Below are 15,750 nucleotides of genomic sequence, written 5' to 3' on the forward strand. Positions count from 1 at the left end.
GGATGCTAAATAGTTTATTATGTCACCAATTCAATAATTAATTTTTTTAAATAATTAGGAATTTATCTTTATTACAATATGAGACATGTTTCGCCCTTCCTTGAAGGCATCATCAGTCATAGTACTACCTCAAGGCATAAATCAGGTACCTGATTTGTAATTAAATTGTAAATACTAAGATATAATATTGTCATATTACAGTAGGGATAGTCAAGAGAAAAACAATGTTCACTTGTGATATAGATACCAATATAACAGCCGTTGGCTGTAAATTACCAGTTGTGAAGGATAACAGCCTCAAAATGTTAGGGTATGTCCTACAAAGGATGACTTAACATATTAACATGGGGCAGTCTAAGGGAAAGATAAGTGACATGCACTAATAGGTAAGACCACAGGGTATTTGACAGTGTCCAGCAGCAGTGCTCCATATGAAGTATTGATGTTACATTATTAGAAATGTTGGAAACTGTTACTAAAATTTCATTAAGAAACAACGTTCATTAATATATGGAGTTAAAAGGGGCTATATTTATTTACAGATACAGTAGTTGGCACCAATGCGTAAAACCAAAGGGTATTTTAGCAGTGTCCAGCAATGGTGGTCCAAAAATCATTGACGCTACTCTGTAACCGTACGTATGTACGATCCCCGAGTTTTTAGGTTAGGAAATTTTCGTATATAGTTTGTTAGGTTAAAATCATGTAATTTTGTTTATTTACCATGTAAAAACGTAATATTATAAGAAGAATGTATAGTTAGGGAATATTGCATATGTTCATCATTATATTTTGTATAAATTTCCGTTTGGGTAAGAGTCTGTAAATATGGCCTAGCCGTAAGGATTGTGCAACTGGGAAAACTGCGACTATATCGGGAAGGATGGTTGAAGTCAGTTGGATGTGTTGCAACAGGTGGCTTGAAAACACGGGGTACGGCAGGTTGTATCGGTTGAAGAAATTGGAGTGAATCAATGTGGACATACATGAGTGGACGGTCTATGTCACATCATATACTCGATAGCCAATGCGAGGGCTTTGTTTTGAGCGAGGTTTGTGTTGACAGAGTGACGCGGGAAGAAGTGCCGGTGTGAGCGTGCTACCAGTGAACTTTTCAGGACGCGATAACCACGTGTAGCAAGGATATATAAGTGGGTACGCGTGTGCGGCGAGGCATTCTGATTCTGATTCTGATTCTGATTCTCATTGTGTTTCTGACTCTGATGCTGATACTGTGTGTTTCTCATTTGTACTGGTCTGCGGGAGCGACATATTTGCGCAGTTTGCGCAGTTACGGAGTGAACATGGTATAATCTCAACGACTTACCGGCTTTGCAGTGGACTTTCTGAAAAAGAAAGTGTTTGTTTGGAACTTGTCACCCGAGTATGCAGCTTCAGTTGATGAAGAATTTTGCTATTTGCTTGCCTCTGGAGATGTAACACTTTCTGTCCAGCCAGCAATTGGAAAGAATTCAAGACGTCGACGAAGAAGTGTAAATAAGGTTAGGGATGCTCGTCTTAAGAAGGTTGCATCCATATGTAGAGAAATAGTCGTCGTACTTTTCTCTACCAGATTAGAATTCACGGTAACAGTGGAGTGCGAAGGGGCTCTTACCTGGAGGTATGTTAAAAGTATAATGATGTTCTATGTTTATTGAAGATCTTAATGATGTGTAATTTGCCTTTGTAAGACGGCAAACGAGTAAATCTCGGGAAGAGATGATTTTGTTGGGTGGTATTGTGTATATTAGCTCTATGTAAACAGCAAGCACTAAGTGGGTTGCATAAATGTTTATTTTTTGGTGTTTGTCACATATTAGTTCTTATTCTGGGAGTAAAGTCATAGAATCAAACTTTAAGTGAGTCTTTTGTCAGGGGAGTAAGGCTGAACCTGGCATGTTACCCAAATTTAATTTCAGGGGTTATATAGCAAACAGGTAAGGTTACAAAGCAAGTCTGGAGCCTCGTCAGCCTGATGACTGTCGCCTTGAGAGAGAGAGTGGCTCGTTGCTCTACACAATTAAATATTCCTGCAATTGTTTTGCAGGTGGCGCCCATTATCCTTGTTATTTTCACTTAGTTGAGTCAACGTTTATCTGTTCAGTATTTCAATAGCTTGCGGTAGTTGCAACTCTATTAGAAAATCTTAGGAAATTATAAAGCTTATATACATATATTTACATGGAAGCAGTTTGGGAAGAAAGGGTACAAAGTATCTGGCACCAATGTTCATAACAATAATTACTGCCGTTGGTTGATGATCACAGTTTGACAGGGCAACTACACAGTAATATTGACGTTATTCTATTAAACACTTGGGAAATTACAAGCTTAAGATAAATATTTACAAGGGAACAATTTGGGGAGAAAGGTTACAAAATGTCTGGCACCAATGTGCATCGGATTTTTTCTGCTGTTGGTTGATGATTGCAGTATTGGCCAGGCAACTACACAGTAATATGCAGTGTGGTTTGACCTCAGTTCATAATTACTGGAATGCTAGGAAAAATATTACGTTTTTAAAAATTGCCGAGTGAGGTTCTATTAGGCGATAGTCATACTGGAAGCTGTCTGGTTGAAGTCCCGGGTTCCCGGGATGTCGTCTACCACAATCCGTTGTCCTGGCAGCAAATGAGCCCGTTTCTGCAAGTCGCTGCAATAGCCAAGCGAAAATCTTTCCCGGTGGAATGTTGCAGTATGGATGTCATCGAGTGTACATGATATGGATCTTACAAGTATAAAGTGAAGAGAGAGTTCAAGAGTATTAGTCAACAGAAGAAGATAATTAATGACACTTCAGCAGTCCTCATCAAGTTATTAATTGAATTATTCAACATAGTTTTGATTTGAATTATGGCATGAAACAAATTTCTTTCTGCGCTACGTACACCATTAATACAGAGAGTACTCAACAGAGTTGGATGGTCTAATGACATTTCGACAAACTCATTTGGCAGGTCTACAATAGATTCGCTCAACATAAGTGCTCGGGTTGAACTGCGAGGTGAATGCAAAGTCGTTCAGGGCTAGTCACAAACGAAAAAAAAAAAAAAATTATCTTGTTCGCTATTTCTGAATAGACTACACCAGGTACGACGTGACAAAGTAAAACGTTACAGAAATTGGCACAGTATTGGAACGCTTTTCCTCATCATTTCGTACATAAATATTTGCATTGTCCTACACTCATTTCCACCATTTTGTAATAATATTTTTTAAACTTTCATTAATATTCAGCATCAACCATGGTCCCAGGCCATCAATATTGTTAATTTTAGTTATATGACAGCTTTTTTAAGTGAAGTTTGTTCAATGTATTCATTAGTGTAGTAGATCTTTGATCAATTTTATACAAGGTAACAATATAGTTTGTAAGGTTTTTTTAATGTATTCAATTCTGAAGCAGAGTCTAGAAATATTTTTAACCAGGTACCTGGTAGGGTTTGGGGTACTGATACGGCTGATGATGCCCCATAGGAAAGGGTGAAACATGTCCCAACTCTCATTTTAATAATGTTTTAACTCAAACTTGAACATTTTGAATTGTACTGAATAGGTGGGAGTGAAATAAATTTCTTACATTTATTATATGATACCGACCTGTCGTTCACTACCATTGCCTAATCCATAGCAAAAGACCATGTCCGCCATTTCCCTCGAGGAATAACCCAACGTACTATTTTCGTTGTCCACACAGCACAGGACCACTGGATTGGTTTGGGTTCAACACTTGCACTGACAGCATAATAGCATACTATGATAGAACATCAAACTCTTCTAAAGACCTTCAACGGGAAGATGCCTGCTCCACCGAACACATCACTCCTTCATGCAGGTACAATGGCGCATATATAAACAGGTATTTGTTTCCGAACATGAGTCTATAGGAAAATTTTGTCTCGTTTTGACCAATCCCAAACCCCGTTGCAACATCAGACACACCCTGCATAAGTTAAGAATTCAAAACCTACATTACATAATGTGAAATGAAATGAGGAAAATGATGATGTTATTGGATTTCTGTAGGCCTGTAAGTTATTTCATAAAAAAGCTCCAAACTCGAGTATACGTAACATTTTTGTTGACAGGAAATAAGGATGATTCTTCAGCAATTCTTCATAACCTACTTACACAGAGTTCGTTAAAGAAAAACTTATCTTACATATCTGCAAACTCAAGATTTCTGTGTTATTCTATACAGAAATTAGAAACATCTAACAATTTTTTTTATAGAGAATTAATGAGGTCCATGACACTCAGAAAAGCATTCATTCACTTGAAGGCCACAAAGAAGACACTATTTAAAGAGAAATTTATAAGTGTGTCAAAACAATATGGTTTTCGTACTATGTATAAAGTTGCTAAAGTTTTAGTGAAATTGAGAATCCGACTTGCTTCTCACCATGCTACTGCGTGTTTTAATTACGTTTCCTCTCGCATGAAGCGAGGCTCAGATGTGAACCAGCTATAGGGAGTTTCACCAACTTTTATGGTAAGCTTTTACATCACGCATTTGTGACAGAAACTCATTTCTTAAATTTCTGAGGGTTTTAAACCCATTAATTATATATATATATCTTTCTTTCCAGACCTTGCCTTTTGAAAGGAATATTCATAAGAATTAAGCTATCAATAAAATGGTCATGCAGCGCAGATCTTTGCCATACAAAAGGCTACCTCAGAAGCATTAGGTTCCCTCTACAAGAAAAAGTGTATTTTTTGAAAGGAATTTTCATAAGAATAAAAGCTATTAAGTATTCTGATGTGGATATGGTCCCACTTTCCTATTCTGAGACTAGAATTCAATCTCTCTCAGTCAGTACACTGAAGCTACCAGCACTGCATGTCATATTTTCAAGAAATGTCATTCAAATTTTAACAATGAAGAATTCTTTTTACAAGAAGTGATGGACAACTTTATGTAAATATTATTTATTGTCTTTAGTGTATTCTCAAACAGTTCTTAAAGGACATGGGTTCTTCCATTTTAAAAACTATTAGACAGCAACAATGAGTATCGTAATCTGTTACGAGATGTTATGGCTGAAGAAATCTTAAAATAAGACGAAAAATGTTCCAAAGTATGTTTAATATATTTTAATGTTAAATAGTTTTCACTTGTAAAGTGAAGTGTATTGAATGGGTGGACCATTAAACCTAACACTAGTTTTTAATTGTGGTTTGTAATGGAAAACTTGGGGACTTTGGTGCTCAGAATTCATCATGGTCCCATCCTCACATATGCGCAGGTCGCCTATAAGGCATCAAGCATAGGATATAAACTTCATGGTTTTGATCCGTATTGAATTGTGATTACAATTATAATTATTAAATTAATGTCGTAATGGTCCACCTTTTTCAATACTATCTTATGCAATATTATTGAATTACACTACTAAACTAGGGACTAGTTTCGGCCTTGGCTGGCCATCTTCAGCCTTAATTTAATACATCTAATAACAAATGCACAAACACACAATTAACATTAAAATCTCGGATGAACTATGTGTAAAATCTGAAGAAATAAATTAGGCTCTGAATTCTTAGCATCTGGATTAATATCATTAATATTCATAGAATTGTTAGTTCCATCACTGCTGATCATTACAATTTCAATTGCAAAATGGGAACTGATAAATGTTGATTCTGTAGTCAGATCATTAATCATAACCACCAGCTGACGCAGAACTGCTAGATGGTGTTTCCATATCGACCAATGTAAATAAAATGAAATGTTCCCATAGTGCTTGTTTAAATCATGCTAAAATGCTGTTGGACATTGTCAGGACGACACATGAAGATATGGTTAAAACTGACACATTCTTAATTTGTGGCTAGTATAAATTCGCATTTCACTGCGGTGTCCATGAAGTTAACCTGAATAAATGATAGATAAAAATCAGATAAAATTAATGAATAGAAAAAGAGAGAGCGTGTTAGTCAAATGGCCTCTTGTTGCGGCATGTGGTGCGTGGCATATTGTTGTGTGCCTCATACCAACGGTTGTCAGATTCAAAGGAAAAGACAGAGTCGCGGCAATGGGGTGAAGGGGTGGGGCAAGGGGAGAGGTCAGGGAAAGGTGATGGGGTGGGTGGAGGGGAAGGGGGGTATTAAGGTGAGGCCGAAGGATGCGGGAAAAGAGATAGTTGCTGAGGAAAGGTACTGTGAATATTATGTAAAACTGAATTATGACTTGTTGGTTTGACGTTTCTAAAAATGGGAATTAGGTCAAACAGGATATTTGGCTTTTCTGAAATGTCATTAAGATTGATTCAGGTTAAAATATTGATCTATATGTATGAAGCAGCTTTCAGTAATGTTAAGAAGCGGTCCTTTGTTGACGATTTTGAGAATTTCCATATCTTGTTTTATGTCTGTGAATTTGTGATTATAGTCATGAATATGTTGTCCTACAGCTGAAAATTTATTGTACTTCAGGGCAATAATGTATTCTGAGTACCTTATGTTAAAATTCCTCCTTGTCTGTCCGATGTAAGAAGATTTACAACAGTTGCAAATAATCCTGTATACTCCTGATTTTGAAAAACTATTTAACTTGTTTATAAATGTGGCATTATGTATGACTTGTTCATTTCTATTGTTGGTTTTGAAACCTACTTTTACATCATGCTTTTTAAAGATGTTGGTGACTTTGTAAATTTGTTCGTTGAATATAAAGATAGAAAGGGAGGAGCTGTTTTGTTTATCTTTTTTCAAAGTGGTAGAGGGGTGATATTTATTGATTATTTTTCTATAAAGAAATGGTTATATCCATTAAATTTAGCTATATTACGAATGGTGTTCAACTCATTCTGAATCCGTGTCAGCGCTACCCTTTCCCAGTTTGTACACACCAAAGGTATAAAGTTGCCTATTCTTCTTCTTCTTCACAGTACCAAATCAGGTCCCCCTGACGTTGGCAATCACTGTGGCGAACGCAGTACGATCTCTTGCTAGGTGGAAAAGTCTTTCAACACTGTGAATTCCAGTCCATTCTTTGATATTTCCAAGCCATGATGTTCGCCTCCTCCTGACACCTCTTTGACCCTGTATTTTGCCTTGTACAATCTGCTGTAAGATGAGGTAAAGGTCATTTCTAAGGATGTGGCCAAGGTAAGAGATCTTCCGGTGTTCTAATGTTTGAACGAGTTCCCGACTTGCTCTTGCCTTTCTGAGCACTTCTTGGTTCATTAGTCATGCAAGCCACGAAATCCTGAGCATCCTACGAGGGATCCACATTTCAAAGGCTTCCAAGTGTTTCACTGATATATTCTTGAGAGTCCATGTTTCCATACCATATAGCAATGCTGACCATATATAGTACTTGACCATCCTCTGTCTAAGTTTAAAATTTAGGTAGTCATTGCAAAAGAGAGATTTCATTTTTGTAAATATTCTTCGTGCTATTGCTATCCTCTTTTTCACTTCTTACTCAGGATAAAGTTGTTCAGTGACAATGGCACCCAGATATTAAAAAGTAGTTACTCTCTCAATCTGTCGGTTGTTTAGTTGTAAGATTACCTCAGCATTGGCACGTCTGCTGAAGATCATGAACTTGGTCTTGTTTACATTTATTTTTAGTCCCATGTCCTCACTTACTGCACTAATATTATTGAGCAGGAGTTGGAGTCTTTCAAAACTGTCACACTAGATGGCTGTATCATCTGCATATCTTACTGTATGTTGTTAATGATGCCACCATTTATTCCATATTGGAGAGTTTCTAAAGCTATTTTGAAAATTTATCTGAGTAAAGGTTGAATAACAATGGAGATAAAACACAACCTTGTCTAACTCCTCTCTGGATGGCTATCTCGTTTGTAGTTTGATTTCCGATTCAGACAACGGCATTTTGTCTCCAATAAAGATTTTCAATAATGCGGATATCTTTGCTGTCAACTGCTATATCCTTTAGGACTTCTACAAGTTTTCAAGTTGCCTATTATCTTTAGAAATTATCTTTGACCATTTGTACAATCCTTTAGGTATGAATATGGTGTTGAATTTATTTCCGTCGACGACGATGCTTACCCTCACTGAGCTGCATCAATGGGGAACTCCATGAGAGAGATGGTATCAACCATATGAAATGGCAAGCTAATTCATCAGACAGGAACTGCATTGAGCATGCATGGGACAGGTTGAAAACTGCTGTTTTCTGACCATCCACAAGCTTCAGAGACACTCCCAGATCTCATTAGAGTTGTCCACCCTTCACTATAAAACCCCCGCAAACTGTAACCTTTTCCTGGTTGTATGTCTCTATGATACAACAAACAACATTCTGTAACTTTATTACTGTATTGCATCCTTGATATTCCAAACTTTTCTTTGAAGAGTATATTTCCTTCAAAATTCAGCAAATAATAATTTTGTGTAGCTATTTCTAGCCGAGTGCATCCCTTGTAAGACAGACCCTCCAATGAGGGTGGGTGGCATCTGCCATGTGTAGGTAACAGCGTGTTATTGTGGTGGAGGATAAGTGTTATGTGTGGTATGTGAATTGCAGGGATGCTGGGGACAGCACAAATACCCAGCCCCCAAGCCAAGGAAATTCATCATTTAAGGTTAAAATATCCGATCCAGCCGGGAATCGAAGCCGGGACCCTCTGGACCTAAGGTCAGCACGCTAACCATTAAGCCATGGAGCCGGACTTCAAACAAATGCAAGAGTCATGTAACTAGTAAAACTCAAATTCTGATGACACACATGGTATACGTTTTACTTCAAAAAGAATTTAACAATATAATTAGGAGACGTATATAAGTCTGCTACCTGGTGCTTCAAACTAACATTAGAAATGATGATGATGATGATGATGATGATGATGATGATGATGATAATATTAATATTAATAATAATCACCTTCTTCTGGACATTGGTAGAATTGTTAACCACAATGAAGACTTCTTCACTCTCAGGCCTTGCTCTTACAGCATCACCATTAAGCTTCTTTGATTTCATTGAAGGTTTATTTTCCTTTTCATCTGTCACTTCAGTTGCTCCTCCTTCTATAAGTATCGAAGTGTGGATGATTTGATCATCCTCAGGACCTAATATACACACAAAATAATTATGCATTCTTATGAGGAATCATTTAAAATAATCTGGTGCAAAACAAAATCTTATTAAAGAAAAATGGAAAAGAAACTTCAATTTACTGGTACTAAAGATGTACAACATATAGCAAACAACTGATTAGGGCTCTACAGATTGCAACAACAAGAACAACAACTTAATGTATGATGATAGATCCACAAGAAATCAGAACAATCTAAGTTGATGGCGAGGACCTAATGCAAGTGAGAAGTTCATCTTGAATCTAGATTTCTTATAAAGGCCAAAGAGGTATCCTGGATAATAAAGTGGTGAATGATGACGAGTGTCACCTGTGACTGCTTGATGAAAGGCTATCTGGATCAAAGATCTATTGCACACTCTGGTATCAAATGTTGCCCTAGTACAAAAGTGGCAGAAACCTGAGCGAGTGTCATGAAAACAAATGTAACAAATGTACCAAGATGGTCAACAGTGTCACTAAACTGGATTGTGTTTCCAACAAAGATACCCTACGCAATGATGGACTAATACATTGCCCAGTGACACGAAGAGAGTAGATCTGTACCACGATATAGTCCATTACCGAATGAAACAGAGACAGCACACCAGCACACCAAGCTACAAGGTGGGACAAATGCTCATAAATATGATGAACTATATTCTTTTGTTGTCATAAATGCTTGCAAAGCATTATGATTAGAATCTGGATGCAGGATCCAGTTGTGAGAATCAATATTTTATGAAAAGTGAACTGCTTTATCTTCAACCAACTTGTAGCAGTGTATTCTAATATCCTATAGCACAACAGGATTAAACTGGAAGCGTCTTGAACAAAAATTGAAAGAAAGACATATTACTTTTCTCATCTTCCATCTCTGCAAACTCAAGCTTTCATTACATGGTGTTTTAAGTAGTAGAGGAATGGAAGCCATCTACCAGAACTTATAACTGATTCAGTTTAATTTGTTTATATTTTGATGTTGGTACCACTGTACAAACAAATAGTAATGAAGTGGGAAATGGTGTGTATACGACTGAAATGTGTGTTCTCGTTAGTTCTTCCCGTGTTAGGCCATCTTCTATATTCAACATTTTGGTGCTGAAACTCAGGAACATAGTGTAAATTCAGTGCCATTATCTTCATGTGCAACACGAGAATCATGGTATTGTTTCACACTTCGAAACAATAGTAATGCTAATTGCTTTACATCCTACTAACTACTTTTACAGTTTTTGGAGACGCCGAGGTGCCGAAATTTAGTCCTTCAGGTGTTCCTTTACATGCCAGTAAATCTACCGACATGAGGCTGACGTATTTGAGCACCTTCAAATACCACCGAAGTGAGCCAGGACTGAACCTGCCAAGTTAGGGTCAGAAGACCAGCACCTCAACCATCTGAGCCACTCAGCCCGGCACACTTCGAAATAAAACAACTCTTCACAAAGAAAGAACACGCTACACACCAGCAGACAAGAATATAATGGCTTGTCCACAGTGAACATCAGTCTCCCTCCAATACCCAGATAAGTGACGGAAAATTAACCTCTTTTTTTTCCTATTTGCTTCATGCTGCAGCGACACAGTTAGGGCTTATGGCGACGGGGGACAGGAAAGGCCTAGGAATGGGAAGGAAGCGGCCGTGGTCGTAATTAAGATACAGCCCTAGCATTTGCCTGGTGTGAAAACGAGAAACCACGGAAAACCATCTTCAGGGCTGCCGACAGTGGGGTTCGAACCCATTATCCCCCGAATGCGAGCTCACAGCTGCGCGCTCCTAACCGCATGGCCAACTTGCCCGGTAAATTAACTATTTTAGACAGCATACAGTTCTTTGACTAAGAAGATTTACCATGTGCTATTATTCATTACTTGGTGCTTGGTTTAAGTTAATTTGATCTTAATTTCATTCATTGTCAAGTCATGGACAGCAGCAAGCACGACATCTGCCGATGTGGCTTGCACTAACACGACAATACACTGTTACACCTATATGAACATATTTTACTGCTGGATTTGGAAGACACTTATATTTGTAGATGATTTCTAATCTGTATGTATGTCATCTTCATAGATTCTAGATCGCTTTGTACATTGTTTGCATCTCATGTCTGAATTATCTGCATGTCATCATGACTAGCTCGATCTTCTTGATTACGTATGAAGGAATAAAATGGGCGTTCATGTAAACGGTACTAAGCTTGACTGACAATAACATACTTGTGTACTACTGTTGAATATGTCATCGACTATCACTGAAACACGCCATTTTAAAAGTCATGTTCGCCGCGATCGGATCGCTCGACTTTCTACTCTTCACTAGTTTCAATTTTGAACAACAGGAAAACACTCGCGTGTTATGCAGGGCTCACCTCTTTCTCCCTGTCTCTACAATCTAGCGACAGATCATATTTTAAACGAACTAACTGAAAACTCTCTCGCAAGCCACTATGGATTTTCTTTAGTACCACATCTTCCACCTTTAAGTATCATGGGTTTTGCTATGACTTGGTTGTCATAGGAAATAGCCGAACAGCAGCACTTGAGCTCTCGAAAATAGTCACAAGGAAATTTCATGAAATAGGGCTTTATGTTAACCCAATGAAATCTACGGCAAACTGCATTGAACGCGGAAAGTTAATCAAAGACCCAGCTGAATTTAAGAGCTATGATACATCGAGTTTGCGGCGTGGGGAAACAATCCACTATCTGGGAGTTAACTTTTCAAATGAAATAATTTTTCTACCTACACAGGAGCTTAAAAAATTACAGAATAAAATGGAGAAATTGGTTTCTCCTCCACTATTACAGGCTGACCAGAAATTTAAAGTAATAAACACAGTTATATGGCCACCTCTCATATACCCATTCCACCGAGCTCGATAGCTGCAGTCGCTTAAGTGCGGCCAGTATCCAGTAATCGGGAGATAGCGGGTTCGAGCCCCACTGTCGGCAGCCCTGAAGATGGTTTTCCGTGGTTTCCCATTTTCACACCAGGCAAATGCTGGGGCTGTACCTTAATTAAGGCCACGGCCGCTTCCTTCCCATTCCTACTCCTTTCCTATCCCATCGTCGCCATAAGACCTATCTGTGTCGGTGCGACGTAAAGCAAATAGAAAAAAAAAATATACCCATTCCAAACTATCAAGCCAGAGAAGATTCCAAAAAAGTTCCTTGCTGATACAGACATACTAATTTGAAGTGCTCTTAAGGAAATTCTTCAAATACCTGCAGACATTCCTAATGGAATGGTCTACACTGAGAAAAAATATAAGGGGTTGGGACTCTTCTGCGCCACTTGGGAAGCTCATCTTCAGCACATTAACATCTGTAAGGTACTATTAAGCTCAGGTGACGAATACATCCGTGCTATAAGAAATCTAAAAGAAGAAATAACTCTCTCACTACAATTCCTCAATATTCCTCCATCTGACAATTTGCTACATCCATGCCTAGAAATAACAGATGCCAGGAAAGTGAGAAGAGTACTAAGAGAAAGGGCATTCAGTGAGTGGAGTAACTTGCAGCAGAAAGGAAGAGGTGTATGTTTGTACAATGAATATACTCCTGCCAACTCCTGGATTTGAGACCATCAAGGCTTATCATGTAGTGAATGGCGTGAAGCAATTAAGATGACAGCAAACATTTCAGCAATTATATCGGTACCAGGAAGATCTCAGAACGATTCCCTTTGTAGGCGCTGCCTCAAGGAGATTGAAACTCTTGCACATGTCCTGGGATCATGTCCTCATGGTGAACTTTTAAGGAATACGTGTCATCATAACATCCGCTCGTTAATTGCGGCAACGCTAAAAGACCATGGTTTCTAGGTATTTGAAGAGGTTCATGGCTTAGCGGACAACGGAAGCCACAGAAGGATTGACATCATTGCTTTCAAGAATAAGAAGAGAGGTTACACCATCGACCCCACAATTCGCTTTGAAAGCCATAAGTCGTAACCCTCAGATGTTAACCTAGAGAAAAGGAATATTTACTTACCAACAATTCCTTACTACAAGGAGAAATACCAGATAGAGGAAATCGACATAGTAGGTCTGATGATTGGAGCAAGGGAAACGATGCCCCCTTTTGCCGCTAATTTCTGGAAACAGATGTCTCTGCCAGTTACAACATTACAGGAGATTGCCATCATAGCCTTAACGGGCTCACTGATAATTTTAAGAAATCACTGTTACAATTAGGTTACCTTCAACATTTCTCAAGTACAGTATATCTATTTCTCTTCTAAAAATAAGTGTAAAAGTATACTTTGTCGCAAGGCAGCCTCTGCATGAGAGGAAGTATTTCATAAAATAAAATAGCACCTAGAAGTAAAATAGTACCTAGAAGGCGAGCCTAAGTGACTGGCGAATGGAATAGCCATGGAAGGTAATAAATACGAACAGACTAAGAAAGAACCGGATCATTCAGGCCTATGCGGACAACTTGGAAGACCTCAGACCAACCCCCACTTCTTGGCTACCAGTTCTGAGCCATATTCCTCCACCTCACCTAAGGAGAAAGAATGCCTTGCTGCATGAGCACTAGAAGCTGTCGAGGAATTCCAATCTGCCAATTCATGGAGATATACCCAACACCTTGAACAACAGACTTTAGTCCAGAAATCCACCAATAAGGACTGCCAAAATCCTGGTTGACAAATTCAGCCTGCAGCAGGAATGGATTCAAGAATGGACTTCCATGGCTCCAGTTGAGTATCAGAACTTCCCCTGTATTACAAGAATACCAAAAAGATTTGACCTACCTCGCAAAACTTGGACTACCCTCAATCGTAACAGGACAGGCCATGGAAAGTGCGCTGACTTCCTCTATAAATGGGGCCAACTTCCCTCCCCGGCATGTAGCTGCGGTGCCCCTAAGTAAACAATTCATTATATAGTGGAACAGTGCCCCCCCAAGTGTTTATCAGGGTAACACAAAAGACTTCCTTGACCTTCTTGTATAGACTATTTGCAGAGCTTGAAGGTGAAATTGTAACCTACATAGTGTATTGTATATTTAATTTGTGATTTTGTGTTTTTATTTTCAATGTCATACCCTAAATAAATAAATAAATAAATAAATAACCTGCATCATGAATGCAGATTTTTAAATTTTTAATATATATATATATATATTTACAACTGGCTTTACATCACACCAACACAAATAGGTCTTATGACAATGATGCGATAAGAAAGGGCTGGGAGTGGGGAGGAAGCAGTCATGTTAATTAAGGTACAGTCCCAGCATTTTCCTGGTGTGAAAATGGGAAACCATGGAAAATCGTCTTCAGGGCTGCCAACAGTGGGGTTTGAACCCAGTATTGCCTGAATGCAAGTTCACAGCTGTGCACCCCTTACCACATGGCCAACTTACTCAGTATAAATGGAGTAGAGTGGAGAGATGTCCAGCGGGGAAGTCTTCTGCTTTCTTGATACAGATCAGCATCTACCACAACTCAGACCTCCCACCCATGTTCTTCAAACTTAGTGGAGATAAAATAACAACTGATAATCAATAGGCATTAATGTATACTAATGTCATCGTGTCAGCCATATTCTTTAAGAATAAGTGCAGAAGTGAGACACCATGTGAGCAGAGAATGACTGTTGGCTGAACACCAAGAAACCAAATATATGGAGTGCAGATAACAGACATCTAGAACCTTCTATGCGAGCAGCCAGGATTTTAAGAATGTTTTACAATGTGAGTGCCTTGGTTCCTTGATCTATTTACCCATCTACCGTACGGCCCAGGTTTACAAGAGCACCATATGGCTAAATACCCTCTACAGTTCTACTACTATTTGTTTTGCCATTTGTTTTACGTCGCACCGACACAGATATGTCTTACGGCGATGATGGGATAGGAAAGGCCTAGGAATAGCAAGGAAGCGGCTGTGGCCTTAATTAAGGTACAGCCCCAGCATTTGCCTGGTGTGAAAAAAGGAAACCACGGAAAACCATCTTCAGGGCTGCCGACAGTGGGGTTCGAACCCACTATCTCCCGAATACTGGATACTGACCGTACTTAAGCGACTGCAGCTATCGAGCTCAGTCCTCTACAGTTCAGAATGCAGCCCAGTACCTTTCAAATGTGAGCAGGCTCTCTACATCGTGATGTGCAAATTTCGTACAGCACTCAGTCTCCTACGACCTGACATGACAAGAACAGTAATGCCCAAGTTATAATGTCTTTGGAGCAGAAAAAACAAATTCTTTTCTGCTTCTTGTTTAACATCGCACTAACACATCAAAGGTTTCTGGTGACGGAAAGATTGGAAAGGGCTAGGATTGGGAAGGTAGCAGCCATGGCCTGAATTGATGTACAGCCTGCCTGGTGTGAAAATGAGAAACACAGAAAACCATCTGCACGCCTGCCAACGGTGGGATTCAAACCCACAATATCCTGAATGCAAACTCACAGCTGCCCAACCCTAACTGCACGACCAGGTAGTTTGGTAAAGAAAATGTAGAAGGCTCATTTGCACTGATATGCCCTCATCATGCACTGTGACAAGAAATTAAAGGCCAAGATGACCCTCCAGCTCAAACTAAATAGATGCTGGTACTTTGGATGATCTAAGAAACAGTAATTTGAATATCTAAAAGAAGACATGCAACACAACAGTCTCTTTCCATAATGGTCATGATCGAACAAAGAGACGATCGGTATGCAAAATAGTAGA

At 38.8% G+C, this 15,750-nt stretch overlaps 1 protein-coding gene across 1 annotated transcript in view; it reads right to left on the reverse strand.

The window, feature by feature from the left end:
* The window catches only part of Slik (Sterile20-like kinase), a 733,683-nt gene that overhangs the window by 284,181 nt on the left and 433,752 nt on the right, over positions 1–15,750 (reverse strand). Inside the window, exon 12 of the mRNA XM_067159768.2 lies at positions 8,867–9,054. Coding sequence (XP_067015869.2) covers positions 8,867–9,054 — 188 coding nt within the window. The remainder of the gene's footprint in view (positions 1–8,866; positions 9,055–15,750) is intronic.

The sequence above is a fragment of the Anabrus simplex genome, chromosome 1 (assembly GCF_040414725.1).
Source record: "Anabrus simplex isolate iqAnaSimp1 chromosome 1, ASM4041472v1, whole genome shotgun sequence".
NCBI lineage: Eukaryota > Metazoa > Arthropoda > Insecta > Orthoptera > Tettigoniidae > Anabrus > Anabrus simplex.